This window comes from Raphanus sativus, chromosome 3, assembly GCF_000801105.2.
Source record: "Raphanus sativus cultivar WK10039 chromosome 3, ASM80110v3, whole genome shotgun sequence".
Lineage (NCBI taxonomy): Eukaryota > Viridiplantae > Streptophyta > Magnoliopsida > Brassicales > Brassicaceae > Raphanus > Raphanus sativus.
In genome coordinates this window covers 15,384,064-15,399,492 of record NC_079513.1, presented here as the reverse complement: position 1 = coordinate 15,399,492, position 15,429 = coordinate 15,384,064, and the positions used below count along the sequence as shown (strand labels likewise).

The 15,429-nt window shown below is 31.5% G+C and overlaps 3 protein-coding genes across 3 annotated transcripts in view; 1 reads left to right on the top strand and 2 right to left on the bottom strand.

Moving 5' to 3' along the window:
- Positions 1-972: 972 nt before the first annotated feature.
- On the bottom strand, positions 973-3,803 carry LOC108848111 (protein FAR1-RELATED SEQUENCE 5). Its single transcript, XM_018621528.2, has 2 exons — positions 1,454-3,803; positions 973-1,327 (listed from the first exon to the last, which is right to left on the bottom strand). The coding sequence occupies exons 1-2, from the start codon at positions 3,644-3,646 to the stop codon at positions 1,154-1,156; spliced, it is 2,367 nt and encodes a 788-aa protein (XP_018477030.2). The 5' UTR covers positions 3,647-3,803; the 3' UTR covers positions 973-1,153.
- Positions 3,804-4,480: 677 nt separating this feature from the next.
- On the bottom strand, positions 4,481-5,499 carry LOC130509072 (60S ribosomal protein L35-2). The gene is made up of 4 exons (XM_057004636.1): positions 5,369-5,499; positions 5,131-5,266; positions 4,806-4,962; positions 4,481-4,688 (listed from the first exon to the last, which is right to left on the bottom strand). The coding sequence occupies exons 1-4, from the start codon at positions 5,370-5,372 to the stop codon at positions 4,614-4,616; spliced, it is 372 nt and encodes a 123-aa protein (XP_056860616.1). The 5' UTR covers positions 5,373-5,499; the 3' UTR covers positions 4,481-4,613.
- An 8,310-nt stretch (positions 5,500-13,809) lies between these two features.
- Positions 13,810-15,429, top strand: part of LOC108845841 (caffeoylshikimate esterase) — a 2,840-nt gene continuing 1,220 nt past the window's right edge. The window contains exons 1-5 of the mRNA XM_018619035.2: positions 13,810-13,954; positions 14,067-14,099; positions 14,197-14,323; positions 14,424-14,570; positions 14,853-14,983. Of these exons, the coding sequence (XP_018474537.2) occupies positions 13,952-13,954; positions 14,067-14,099; positions 14,197-14,323; positions 14,424-14,570; positions 14,853-14,983 (441 nt within the window). The 5' untranslated portion in view covers positions 13,810-13,951. The remainder of the gene's footprint in view (positions 13,955-14,066; positions 14,100-14,196; positions 14,324-14,423; positions 14,571-14,852; positions 14,984-15,429) is intronic.

Below are 15,429 nucleotides of genomic sequence, written 5' to 3'. Positions count from 1 at the left end.
TTTAAAATTGTATAAAATTTCGAAGATTTAAAGTAATAAAATTTGTATAGTTATAAAAATATAATTAAATAATATTTCGAAATTAGCAATGTTCATATTTGAATATTTTTATTTTAATGAGGATCTTTGAGTTATTACCATATTCTAATTTTTTTACCAAAAATATAAATCAACATAAATGTAATATATGAGTTATTACTACATAATTAATAAAAAATGATATAATACTGATAATTTTGAAAAAGTATAGCTAAAAATATTTATAAAATTTGTAAATATATAAGAAATTAATGATTTTAGGTTTATTTTTTATAAATTTTTTAAAAATTCTATAAAATTTCGAAAATTTAAAGTAATAAAATTGTATAGTTATAAAAATATAATTAAATAAGACTTCGAAATTAGTAATGTTCATATTTGAATATTTTATTTTAATGAGGATCTATGAATTATTACTATATTCTAAAAAGTTTACCAAAAATATAAATCAACATAAATGTAATATATGAGTTATTACTATATTCTAAAAAAATTACCAAAAATATAAATTTACATTAAATATAGTTGTCCATGTCATATTTTTCATATGCCATGTCATCAAATTTAGTAGACATGTCACATTTTTTTTTGCGAAACTGATTCTGAAGAGGACATGTGGCAAAATCACTTCGCAAATATAGTCTAGGGGATATAATCAAATAACATTATAATGACTTGAATTTTAAAACCTATTTAGAGTCATAAAATCAATAACAGATTTTTAAATCATATAAAACTAATAACACTGAATTTGGATTTCCAAATCCATTAAAATACACCCGCCAATAAGAGACCCCTTAGGGAATCAATAACATTACCTCAAGGTACAAAATGCAAGACTAAGCTTGAAAGAGTGAGTGCAACCTGCTGGATACATAAGCTTGAAAGAGTGAGTGCAACCTGCTGGATACATAACATCACAATTCAACGGGAGGAAGGAAAAAACTTTATGCTCTTACTCACTGAGAAAATGATTGGGAGTACAATCTATTGCGAAACTACCTACTGTAACAGGGAAATACTAAATGTTGGGTCCCTTTTTCAAAAACCCTAAGATATAATATACATGAGCAATCATATATATGATGATGGCAGTTGGAACTTGTTGCTTGTTTCACAGACTATCCTTTAAGCTGATTTTGATGTTCTGCACTTTGATGGACACTTGTAACTTTTGATCTTCCAATTCTTTCAAGACCGAAAGTAGGTTAGTCCTGTAGGCTTCACATTTCCTGTTTGCTAATTCCAGCTCGTGTCTGAGCTCAATAATCTTCTTGTCCATTTCATCCTGCAAAAAAAATGAAGCCAATATGGTCATGCATCCAGAACAAAAGATACGTTAAATATATATATGTTTAGAGAAACAATCTTGATTGTCACTTTATCAAAATAACGAGCATCTGATCTGACTCACCTCGGGCTCTTCTTGCTGACATTCCTCACTGCGGCGTATATGTTCTCCATCACTTGCAGAACTCCCTTTTACATGCCCGTTAGCCATAGTTCTCCTAACTTCATTTTTCATTTCCAAGGACACTGTCTTGGCAGCTTCTTGCAGAGCAACTAGAGCGACATCACAGGTATAAATAGATTTCCCCGCTTCTTGCACAAAATTAAAAGCTTTGTGGCGTAAAGTGTTGTATCGGACAGTATGAGACTCCAAGTAGTTATCATACGCATGCAAACCATAGTCATCGAATATAACACTGCTTTTAGCATTTCTAGTCCATCTTTTCAGGATATAGTAAGGCGGAAGCGTAAGGAGATTGGTGACACGGAAGACTGCCAATATATGCCTACACACGATCCCAGAGAACTCAAACATCTGGCAACTGCAGTTCGCTCTCATCTCCAAAATGTTGAACTTAACGCAATGCGCCTTGTGAGTCTCCCCGTACTTGGCAACCTGGTAGGTACCGAGATCCCCATCGTCATCAGCTTTGGACGCCATGAAAGTCAAAGTTCCCACCAGCTCCTCCTGAAACCTCGTGAACAGCTTCCTCGTGTAAAGCTCAGACGCCTGCTTCTCCATCGGAGACGGGGTCTTGAGAACAGGAGGCGAGTTCATCGTGTCGTAATCCGCTTTAACTTCTTTCTCGAGACGACTCTCCAGAGCTTTCTCGTACAGCTTAAAGAACTGGGTCAGGTTGGTCGAAGCGTTGATGTAGCCGTCAAAATACGAGTTTATACTGTCACTACGCTGAGTCGACGACATCTCCGCGAAAAAGGTGTCGCGGAGATATACAGGAACCCACTGCCGTCGATCGGAGTACAACGCTTGTAGCCAGTCATGATCTCTCAGCTCGTATTTGTCAAGAAGCGAAAACCAGCACGACTCGAAATCCTCAACAGAGTCAGTCAGATTAACACTCTTGTGGAAATCAGACTCGAAAGCAGGATGCCTGAGGAACACATGAGACAACTTCTCCTGACATTTCTTGAAAATATGCCACTTGCAAAACCTATGGCGGGCCTCGGGAAAGACCTGCACGACCGCCGCGCGTATAACCGCGTCGTGATCAGTAGTGATCGAGACGGGAGAGCGCGCTGCGTGTGCAGACATCGCAGCTAGCCAAGTCTTAAAAAGCCACACAAACGAAGCCTCGGTCTCGTTCACGATAAACGCGCATCCGAAAAGAACCGGCTGCCCGTGGTGGTTCACCCCCGTGAAGGGAGCGAAAGGGAGACGGTACCTATTAGACCTGTAAGTCGTGTCAAACGTAACCGTATCCCCAAAGTAGGCGAAATCAAGAATCGCTTTCGGATCGGCCCAAAACACATTCCCCACAACAACAGACTGATGATCATGATGGTGATTATCCTCGCTTCTCTGCACAGCGTAAAAGAAGGTGGGATTCTCGGAGTTCATCTGCCTCAAGTAATCAAGAAGAAGCTGAATCTCTCCCTGTATACTCTTCTGCCTATTGTTCCTCATGTAATTCCTACAGTCCACTTCAGTGAATCCTACTTTACTAATCCCTCCGTACTCTTTAATCAGCGCGGACATTATCCTCCTGGGCCCCATCCCGGCGGCCTGCAACGTGTCGATCAAAGTCTTGGCGGGGCCCGAGATCTGCCTGTGGGAACGTAAGCAGTGGACCTGATCGGGAGGGACCAATTCGTGGTTATGCTCTTTAACGAACCCCGAGACGATCCACTTACCGGAGGAGTCGTGCATTTTGACGGATAAGGAGGCCTTGCAACCGACTCGGGTGACGGTTCGGGGGCGTTTGATCTCTCTGTCCTTGGTTCGTTTCTCGTTCATGTTGCGGAATCCTTCCTTGGCGCAGACGAACTGGCGCTGTATGATGGCGCCGTCGCGGCGGGAGCGGCGGGAGGAGCTGACGCGGGTGCTGAAGCCGACGCGGCGGGCGTAGGAGTTGTAGAAGGCCTTGGCGGATTCCTCGGACTCGAACTCGAGGCCGTCGTATGGCTCGAGGAGGTCGCCGTCGGGGAAGTAGTAGTGAGCGGCGGAGGAGTCGGGGTTGGTGGTGGTGGTGGTGTCGGGGATGGGGCTGTCGTCGAGGATGTCGATCGAGTCGTTGTGCTCGATGTCGATGCCGTCGTCGTCGTCTACGTCGAAGTCGAGGACTTCTTCGTTGTCCATTGTCCTTGGTAACGAGATCGTTCGTCGGAGAAGGGAAGGGAAGAAGAGACGAGGTGATGAAAGTAAATTCAAACGAATTCGAAAATCAACGGAAAGGGATTGTGAGATTGAAATCGAGAGAGGAAGGAGGATCTTGGTTTTTGCAAAACCCTAATAAGAGTGAGGGAATAATGAAAAACTAAGGAAAATAGAAGGGTTTTTGCGCAAAATGTTTATTGAATTGAACCGAAGCTAATACGATATACTATTAACCGAATCAGAGTTCGGTTCGGTAATCAGATAGTTCGGTTTATAAGATCTTACTGAGCTCAACCGAGTTTTTGATTCCGGCTAAGATTTTTTTTTCTTTTTTAAAAAAATTCGGATGGTTTAGTTAATTAATTTTGGTCTTGGTTCAGTTAACTTTTTGGTTTAGTCAACTTGTAAGTTAATTAATTCGGTTCTAGTTTTTTTTATTAGAGCTGGTATGGTTTGGTAATATTCTCTTTTTGAGAAAAAAATGGAGTAACCAATGTTGGACGAAGCAAACTGATAACTGATTTAAAAAGTTTAAAAATGCTACAAAAAAAATAGCTACGCATATTGATCATAAACAAAAATAGCATAATGTATTTGATTAGCAGACACTAATCCCCTGTAATATATCTAATCACTGCCTAATGATTTCTTGAACATTGGTTTTGACTATATACAAACAGATCCAATGCAATGCATATGTTTTGACCATATACGAACTGATCCAGTGGACACATATATTCGATCATTAGGGTAGAACCAGTTTAAAATATGATCAGTTGAACCCGTAGAAGTTAACTCAGCTCGGTCAGATAACAATAACGCTTGTGAATCAAAATCTTTAATTAAGATGAGTCTTTTAACATGGAACATAAAATAAAAAAAGGCCACTCACACAAGAGCTAAAACTCAAAAACACAAAAAGATTGATGATGTGATTAATAAGAACAAGTTACACCTTAATAGCGTACTTTCTGATTGGAAAGTACATTTCCTTCTTCTTCTCCCTTTCTGTCTTCAGCGATGCCTATCCCAAAAGCAAGCCAAATGTTCGTTACTCAATATCAACTTTTTGCTTCAACTAAACATAATACAGTAGTAGACAGAGACACTGCGAGATATGAACCGAACATGGTTAAATTACCTGATGCTTGGTGAGTCTCCTCCTGATAGCTCTAGTCTTCTTAGGACGAAGATCAAGAGGCAAAAACTTCTGGTTCTTGTACACCTCTCTTAGAGCAGACTTTTGCTTCTGTGAGATCACTGTCAACACCTGAGCGATTGATTTCCTCACCACCTTGCTGAAAATCAAAAAACAAAACACAACCCATTTGAGATCTATGCTTGTTTAACCACTACCACTAGGAAAATAATAAACAAAGCTATAGAGTAGATATTGCGTGTCCGTCACGTCAATCACTCAAAATGTGATAAAAATGCAATCTTTTTGAAGATGTGGAGACACATACATCTTAGAGAGCTTGTTGGGAGCACCTCCAGTGACCTTGGCGACGCGGAGAAGAGCTAGCTCCGCCTTGAATTCTTGCAACTGAGTCGAAAGATCAGATTTTGATTTCTCCCTTAGCTCATGAACCTTGATCCTCGCTGTTCATGTTTCATTATCACAACACAAGTCAAGACCCAAAAGTGAACGACAAAAAAGATGTTTTAACAGTCGAGGAATGTAAGAAACTGAGACTGGCTTACCCATTGCGTCTTCGAGCTCTCTGGCTTCCCCTTACTCTGTTTGTGTGTGTTATTTGAAGACGGTGACGGCTAAAACTTCAGATTGGAACTTAGGTTTATCTTTACCTTGGCTTATGATGGGTTTATTAATGAGCCTGTTTTGTTTTATGTGGACCGAACCTCTAATACTTTAACAACATGAGTTTGAAAAGAAACAACACTTGAAAACTTCACACTGTTGTTTGATCAAAAAAAAAAAAAAAAAAAGAAACGTCACACTGTTTCTTTTTTGGACAAACATCAACACTATTAAAACGTCAGTCACACTATTTTTTCTAGAAAAGTGAATATATTGTATTAACAAAAACACTATAAAATTTTATGCTTTGTGTAAAATTATCAAATTACAAGTTACTTATCAATCATATCAATTTGATTGTTTTACCATGAAAAACTGAAATACGCAACCGACATGGCTTATAATTTCCTTAATTCAATTTGAAAAAACAATTGTGCGGTTGCGCAGATCAAATTCTAATTATAATATTACGTGGTATAAGTATGTAACATGCTAATACAACGTTGAAAAGGTGAACCGCTCCTTTTAAACTGAATCGAACTCACAATTTAAAATACTATCAGAATTACTATACTCGCCAAACAACAACTGATCGATTCCATTATCTCAAGGTCTATGAGTCTTAAAAAGTTTTGTGCAGGAGAAAAGGCTCAAAGCTTTTTCGGGCTCTTGGGCAATTTTTAATTTTTATGAATTTTAATAACAAAATATGTTCAAAAATTAGTATAAATTTGTTTCAAATTATTTTATTTGATGTTTTTCAATAAAAATTAATTATACTAACTATATAATATAAAATGTAGTTCAAAATATATATTTTAAACTTTTATAAAAAAACTTGAATATAAAAAATAGAGCCTTAATTACTATTCACCAGCCACCACTCTCTAACTCCGTCGGCCTTGTGTATATGTTGTATGTCAGTTCAGATGTACAATGAACATGATTATACTATTTGTAGACGAACTAAGATCTTAGTCTATAAGGTTTATGTGCATGTTTTTTACTTATATATTTTTATTTTATCTTACATAACATAATTGAAATGATTGAAAACAAAAACAAAACTTAGAGCATCTCCAATGAAAAGCTCTTGTAAACTATCTAAATATTATAAATATTGTAAATTTTAGAAAAGGAAGAAAAATTAAGATATAGTTCTTTGAAGGGAACTTTTAAGAATCTTATATAATTATCAAATACCAAATGGCTTTTCATATTGCTTAGAATCTAATTATTTAAACAAAAATTATTAAAATATTATTATTTTACTCTTTAGATACCCAAATAGAGTTTTAACCGTTAGAGCAACAATGACGATAAGATCCCACAAGATTTTCCAAATAATGAAAACTAGGATAAGATCCGCGCCTTGCGCAGAATCAAGTTGTTATTTTATTATGTTTTGAAGAATGAAATAATAGTTACGTTTTATTTGGATTAGGGGTGTTCAATCCGAATATCGGGTTGGTTTTGGTTCGGTTCAGTTTTTTCGGTATTTTGGTTTGTAAAGTATAACTAATATTCTAAATCCATATTTACTTCGGTTCGATTTGGTTTATATACCGTCGGTTTGTATTTTATTCGGTTTTATATCAAAAAACAAAATTATTTAGTTTGAAATCATATTATATATTATACGAGTTTTGGAGTCATGTTGTCAAAAAGTTATTTATTAAAAATATTATATATTTAAATAAAAGAATAAAAAAAATATTCTATCATCTAATAAAATAATCAAATCTAAAATTAATATCAAAGCTCTAAATTTTTTTTTAAAAAAAAGAAGCATGAAAGAAACTTTTATTATTCTTCAATATTTAGTGTTCATCAAATTAATATGTCTTCAATTGAACACAACTCTGTTTGTTTAAAGATAAAAAAAAGTTGTAAAGAATTTCAACTAATTGTTATCCATCAAATTTATAATCTTTACTTCAATTTAGTTACTGTTAAAATAAAGCAAAAAATCAAAAAAAAAAAAACTAAAAAAAATAAGAAGCCTCAGTTGTAGTAAATTGTTACTTAATTATAATTCAAGTGATTCAAGTAATCTAATATATAGGGGATATGTTGGGCTGAACATCTAAAATATTAAAACTGAAGTACATTTGATATTTAACCTTCAATTTTCCTAAATAATTACCATGGAATGCCACTGATATTTAATCAACACTTTCACTAATTATTATTAGGCTTTCACGTCTCTTACAATAAAAAATAACAAGCCCACTAAAATTTGTTTACCCAATAACTGCATTTATATCTCTCAATTCCATAAACATATGTTTCATCTGTTTTTTCTTTAATGCTCCACTCTTTCATGCATGGCATTCTCAATTTTCATCAATTGCTGTATATAATATTGGGAAACTAAAAGTCTAAAGTGCCAAAGTTTTTACCATCAATTTTGCAATAATTAACAAAAAAAATTAATACTGTACCAAATAATTATCTAAACTATTAAAACATGAATACAAATAAAACATCTTTGACTTTTCTTCCAAAATTACAAATTTATGCCATTGACTTAGACACCGTCGTTTTATACATTGGCCAACCCAAAAAAATTGCTACCCCAATCCGTTAATATCACCATAAGTTCGCGGATTTGGTATCATCAGTTTCAATTTCTATATACAAATGTCCTTATTTAAACATCCTAAATGTATAAAAACAAATAAATAGTTATAATCTTAACTAACCATATATAAAATAAAAATATTTTTTGGACCATCAAATCTAAACTAATAATTTAGGTGTTTAATGAATTCAATAAAATTACAAAACCTTTCCTACTGTAAAGCAATCATCAAATCGTAACAAATATCTTAATATTCTGTTATGAAAGCTTACAAATCACGTTTAATCTATATTTAAAACTGAAGTACAAATTAGGTTTGTTTGGAAATATAGATAACAATTTTTAAAAAATGTTTGTTTTGAAACTTGGATAGCAGTTTAAAAAGTAGGTTTATTTAGAAACATGAATATCAGTTTAAAAAAATAGATTTGTTTGGAAACATGAATAGCAGTATAAAATTTTTATATTGTTTGGAAACATAGATATCACTATATTAGAAAATAATGAATTTATGTTACTAAAAAAATTAAAAATCTATTATATTATGAGAAATTATCTATTTGTGTTAACTTTAAAATATACGAAAATAAGCTAATCTAATTATTTAAAAATATCATTTGTCTAAAATAATCATAGAACAAAATTTAAACTTTATATACATATTTTAAATCAAAATAATAATTTAAAGTTGATTTAAAATATACATATATTCAAAAATATTTTTACTAAAATATTTTCCAATAACCATTATTAAAAAATGTTTTCAATATATGGGATTATTGAAAATATAATATATGTGATTATTTATATGATAGTACATATAAAATACTGTTAATTATATGTTTGATGTGTGTTTTAAAGAAAAAAAAAACAGATTGTGAATTAGGGGTGGGCGTACGGGTACCCATTCGGGTTCGGTTTAGGTCTGCTTGGGTTTCGGGTTTCCGGGGTCAAAGATTTCAATTACATTCAGATATTTCTAAATTTTTGTTTGAATTCAATTCAGATCTTTGCGGGTTTGTTCAGGTTTGGATAGCCCATTTAAATTCATTATATACTTTAAATTTCTCAAAATATATAAACAAAATAATATATTACACATAATTTGAATAACATATATCAGAATAATTGAACATAACATATAAATTGGTTTGATTTAAATATTTGGATAGAGAATCAATAATTATATTAAGTATTTTTGGTGATTTGAGTATACTTTAACTATTTTAGAGTTTACATTTAACTATTTATATATATTTTTAATTATTTAAACCAACTTATAAGTACCATATATTATGGATGTTTTTATATATATTAAGTCTAAAAAATAATATATATAAGTATATAAATATATTTCGAATACATTCAGGTATCTGAAATACTTTGGTTCGGATCGGATTCGGTTTCAGCTATCTAAATACAAAACTTTTATATTTAATCAATTTCGGTTCGGATTTTGTACTTCTTTTTGAATCGGGATCGGTTCGAACTTTTAAATTCGGATTTTTGTCCAACTCTAATATTAACATAAAAACAACATATTTTATAAAAATATACACCCGCACGGGCGTGCGGGTCAAAATCTAGTTTGTAATTGTAATTGTGGACCGAAATCTATTTTGAATTTATGATAGTCTGATTGATTGGGGCTTAAATTTTTTACACCATGTTTATATCTATAAACTGTAAAGTGGTCAATAAGTCGATTTTATTCCAAAAACAGGTTCTACAATTTTTTTTTTATTTAACTTACACATCATTGAGAACCATTTTAATGATTTTAGAATCAGCACCTTATTATTTCTAAAATCGAATTACTTAGACTTTAGTCTTCCACATAGTTTTGAAAGGTTTCAACTTGAGGACTAAATTGATGCAGCCAATCTTGTTGTTTTAAATCGTTAGTATTAAAATATATTAATTCATATATTTATTAAATAAAAATTCATATTAATACAATTTTATGATTATTTGTATCTTATTATAACAAAACTAATTAAGCTATTGATCACAAAATTTTCAAAGTGGGATCTTCAAATTTCAAATAATTTATAGACGTTTTGAAAAATTCAAAATATAACATATAAAAAAAAATATAAATGTTTTTATTATATAGTTAATGTGATTATTTAATATCTTTTAATAATATAAAATAACAAAAAGAACTAAGATACAAAATTGTTATCGAATATTTATTATTCATAATCATTAATTTTCATATATACGTTAATCATATTAGGTAATTTCTTAGCTTTTATTTAAGGAAAGTTATTTAATTTGAAAATTTATTTATTAAAGGTTCATATTAATACAATTTTATGACCATTTGTATCTTATTATAACAAAACAAATTAAGATATTGATCACAAAATTTTCAAAGTGAGATCTTCAAATTTCTAATAATTTATAGACGTTTTCAAAATTTCAAAATATAACATATAAGAAAAAGTCTAAATGTTTTTATTATATAGTTAATGTGATTGTTTAATATCTTTAATAACATAAAATAAATAAAAAAGGAACTAAGATACAATTTTTTATCAAATATTTATTATTCATAATAATTAATTTTCATATATACATTAATCATAATTTTGTAACTTTTATTAAAGAAAAGTGCGAGATTGTTTTTTTGTACATTATTTCATCAATTCGATATTTAGTTTAATAAAAATTGTAATATAAGTTAAGATGGACCAACATATTTTCTAAGAATAGTATATTTTATATAGTTATTTATTAAATGAGAGACTTCATAATCATATGGTTCTATGATCAGCGCTTATATAATAAGTTTATAATTTATAAATTTTCTTGAAAATTTATTGAAAGTATTAATATCAAAATATATATGTAATATTATATGGTATATATTTTTAATCTATATATATATATATGTTTTATTATTAAATGATATTTTTTACTCATGTGATTTTAAAATCAAGTGTATATTTTTATAACAAAAATGTTAAACCATTGTTCATTAATTTTAACATAATAATTTTAATATTTTTAATCATTTACTGTCGTTTTTAAATTCAATATATAACATATACGAAAAAATCTAAATTTAAATTTTGTAGCTAATTTGATTGTTTAATTTATTTTAATAATATAAAATTAAACAAAAATGATGGAAGATATATAATTTGTTATCAAATCATTATTATTATAATCATTAATTGTCATATATATATAAGTCATTTATGGTAATTCCGTAAATTTTATTTAAGGAAAGAAAATAAATAAATCAAATTAGACCATTCACTTTTTCAATTTCAGTATAATCATAACACGTAGGATTAACTAACATCCTAATTAAATGACACATATGATAGGGGTTTATTTTAATTAATAACAGTTTGATGATCTAATTTTCGAAATGTTCATCCTTTAATATATAGGGGATATTATTTCTTAATAAAACATAATTTGTCAATTAAATTTAATTTTGTTTCTGAAGATTCCAGCAATACAAAAATGACAGTTGGACAATGAAGTTTTAATTGAGTTCTTTAAACTTCTAAATTAGTAATCTTTTTTTGTTCTCTATCTTATAATTTGACATTTTCTTTTGTTTTTAATAACAAGATATTCATTAGGGCATCCACATTAGACCACCTCCATCAAGGAGTTCTTACAGATTATCTAACCATTATAAATATTAAAAAAAATTGAAACATGAAAGTGAAAGTCAGAACCAGTTTGTTGCAGAGAGGATTTAGGAACGGGATCTAAAACTCAAGTGCCAAGTGGTTTCTTTCTATTGCACAGATATTAAAAAAGAGAAAAGCAGTCTAATTATTTGAACCAAAATTATTATAATACTATTATTTTATTTTGTACATACCTAAATAGGGATTCAACCGGTGTAGTATCTTCTAACTGATGTTTTGATGATTAAATTTAATAAAATTAATTATAAAGTAAGAAAGAGATTATAGAGGAACTCTTTTTCTGTTGTCCAAAAGAAAGAAGAGCTTTTTTTGGTAAAAAAAAAAAGAGGAGCTCTTCTTCTAGAGCTTTTCTAATGTTTTGAGAGCACACAAATCATATATGTTACTTTTTACTGGCTTATTTTTTATAAAATGGATAATAATTAAAATAATATTATTTAAGAGATCCATCTCTGTGCAGATGCTCTTAGCATACACACTTTGGAGCTGCTCTTAGAGAAGCCTGAAGAGTAAACTATTCATACAAAGGAAAAAGTCACATATATGGTTTAGATGATCGGTTGGCATGAGTTAATGAGAATTGTTTTTGACATCTAGGATCGGATAGGATGAGAAGAGTAAACTTCAAAAAGAAGTTTTAGTTGAAGACGTTATCGTAAGAGCTAAGTCAACTTTCTAACCACAAATTTCATTACGATCGATTGTTGTAAGATTAACTTTATTCGATCTTTATCAATCTCTCTAGCTCTCTACGACTAATCAAGAACAGCGACTACAGATATGACAAAAACTCTGAGGAAAAGTAAACTTGACTAAAATATCAAAATTACTTTTAATATACACTTCAAAATGAATGAGGTCATTCCCGGGACAATTCCGTTAAACCTCATAAAGATATATTTGTTCTGAGGTCATTTTTCATTACCATTCTAACGTCTAAGCTACCTTAAAATCAGATGTGAATAAATACTGTTCTGCAATTCAACATGCAGTATATTAATCAAAATCATATATGGTTGAGAATTTTCTTGAACTGAAACATTGTTTTTTATAGTGTGTATTATATAGTTAGAACATGTTCTACAAAAATGTAGGCATGTTTAACGGTTTGAGAATCTCTAAATGGAAAAGTGGCCATAGTTTTGGGATATTTTATTTTATTCCTCAGTTGTTGCTTAACCCAATTACCCAAACGACTCGTTCCTCAAAGGCTGGCTGCATATCAATATCTCTGTTTATGTCCAGTGATGTGACATGTTGATATGCGATCAATCAAAAAGGAACAAAAAATATTGGCGTACATTAAATTAAAAATAGTGTTCTATACTTCACTTCAGTCATCGTATTTAGTTGTTAAATTCTTTATTATTTGAAACTAATTAAAATGTTAAAAATATCCAACGGAGCAGAACTTTTATATCTAAGTTTAAAGAGTCCATACTTTTTGATATGCAAAGAGTAGAAAATGTAGATTTGACTTTTTACAAGTTTTGTATGTTTTTCCGTAACCTCGTGTGCTAGTGTAGATCTCACATTTGATAGTTGGCTTTTCATGATCTCACACGTATAACAATGTTTGTAGGATAAAAAAAAGGTGGAACAGATTTGATCCGAAAAAAGTGGGAGAGATTTGACAAACGGCAGTGCAAAAAGTTGTTATATTCTGTCAAAGATTGAAATGTTTTTTTTTTAAATTAACCTTAGCATTTTATAATGTAGATATGAGTTTGATTATGTGTCGACAGAAATCTTTTAAGATCTGTCAAAGTTTTACAACACATTTTGTTTATGGACCTCGAAAAAAACGCACGATTCTTCATCTAACTTTCCATAAACTTTACTTTCTACCAACAAAACGAGGCATGGGAGTTTCTGCGTAATTTGAAGACTAAAAGAAAACAAAATGAATTTTTTACCAAATCAGGTGTTAATCGTGTTATTGTGAAAGTTGAGGGGGTGTTTCCAAACGTCGCCATACTTGAAAAGTTGCCACTTGTCAGGCAATCAATCACTCAAAAGATCTTTTTTTCTTTCAAAAAGCAAACAAACGTGTTGGAGTGCGTAGATAGGAAAGGCATCCGTTATTTCGTCACCATCAAACCAAAAACGGCGTCGCATAGGTGTACAGTTCTCTGCTTTCAAAACTGCCCAATATAAACAGAGCCGTTCGGCAACTTCATATCACTTATCAGTATAATTCCTTTGTCTCCTACAAAACTTAAACACAGAGAAAGTTAGAGACTTCGATCAACCTCGTCTTGAAAATGGTCAGTTACGTTAAGCTTTAATGATCTCTGCTCTCTATCTCTTTCAGACCACATCTGAAAATGTATTAGTTCGTTGTTCTTAAGATATAGTTTGGTCTTTTTATGTACGCAGGCAAGTGAAACAGATAACATCACGTATGAAGAGGTATGTGTTATGCTAGTAAATAATAACTGAACGTGTTACGTACGTTCTTTACATAGATAGAGGAATCTTGGTTTTGAATGATGATTATAATATGCAGAGTTTCATCAAGAATCCTCGAGGAATGAAACTATTCACGTGCAAGTGGTTACCAGCAAATCAAGAACCAAAGGCTTTAATCTTCATCTGCCATGGATATGCAATGGAATGCAGCATCACCATGAATAGTTGAGATCAGCCCCCTTCATAATTTTCTATGTATATGTACATGTATTCATTTAATATTGAAGCCTTATTTATGTTTTGTGATGAATATGATTGGATTAGGTACTGCGAGGAGGCTTGTGAAGGCAGGGTTTGGAGTGTATGGGATGGATTATGAAGGACATGGCAAGTCTGATGGGCTTGGCGCTTATGTTCCAAACTTTGACCATCTCGTTGATGACGTTTCTGCCCACTACACATCGATTTGCGGTAATGATGACTTTTACAGGGTTAAACGTGTAATATTGACTTCGGAATGCTTATCTGAATTCACGGTCAAAGCCACCCTTTGTTTACCATTCAAGATTTTTTGTGTAGTTGATGTAGATATATATACAAAAATGTGAATTACTCAATAATTATTATGAAAAAAAAAATGTTTTCGAGTTGATGTTATTGGATGAAAGAAAGTAACTCGCACGTAACCATATGTCGTTATCGCTTTGTCAGAAAATGATTTGATGTGTTTTTGTTTGTGGTTGGAATGATTAGAGAGAGAAAAGAATAAAGGGAAGATGAGGTTTCTGCTAGGAGAATCAATGGGCGGGGCAGTACTTTTGTTGTTACACAGAAAGAAGCCAGAGTTTTGGGATGGGGCTGTCTTGGTTGCTCCAATGTGTAAGGTAACATTCATTCTATCTTTTTAGTTTCTCGACAAGATAAAAAAGAAATAGAAAACCACAATGCATAATTTTACATATTATAAAAAACTTTATCTTAATATATTGGAAGTAGAAAATATTGAAAGTAGAGGGGGAGAAGCATGGCTTCTATTTTGAGAGCTTATTAGGGGAAAGGTAATAAAAGGTATGAGGAAAATAAAAATATTGTAAAAACTGGATACTGCATTATTTTACTCTCTTTTTTTGAGCAACTACTGTATTATTTTAATATTTTATGTTGAAGGCCGTAGCGATCCTGATTTGTATTTTTAAGAGGTTAGTTTGACACATTTAAAACATTCTTCAGTTTGGTGTGGACAACTTTTTTTCCCACCACATCCAATAGGAACCAACATACATATACACAAATGCCAAAATCTTTGTTGTCGGTTTATAAACGGAGCAGT

What these genes read in the sequence shown, in the direction of transcription:
- LOC130509072 (XM_057004636.1), bottom strand. An exon ending in CCCAACAAGCTCTCTAAGAT is followed by an intron (nt 4,963 to 5,130) that starts GTATGTGTCTCC and finishes TTTGATTTTCAG; the next exon opens with CAAGGTGGTGAGGAAATCAA. An exon ending in GGAGACTCACCAAGCATCAG is followed by an intron (nt 4,689 to 4,805) that starts GTAATTTAACCA and finishes CTTTTGGGATAG; the next exon opens with GCATCGCTGAAGACAGAAAG.
- LOC108848111 (XM_018621528.2), bottom strand. Translation starts at nt 3,646, where the DNA reads ATGGACAACGAAGAAGTCCTCGACTTCGACGTAGACGACGACGACGGC. An exon ending in GTCAGCAAGAAGAGCCCGAG is followed by an intron (nt 1,328 to 1,453) that starts GTGAGTCAGATC and finishes TTTTTTTTGCAG; the next exon opens with GATGAAATGGACAAGAAGAT.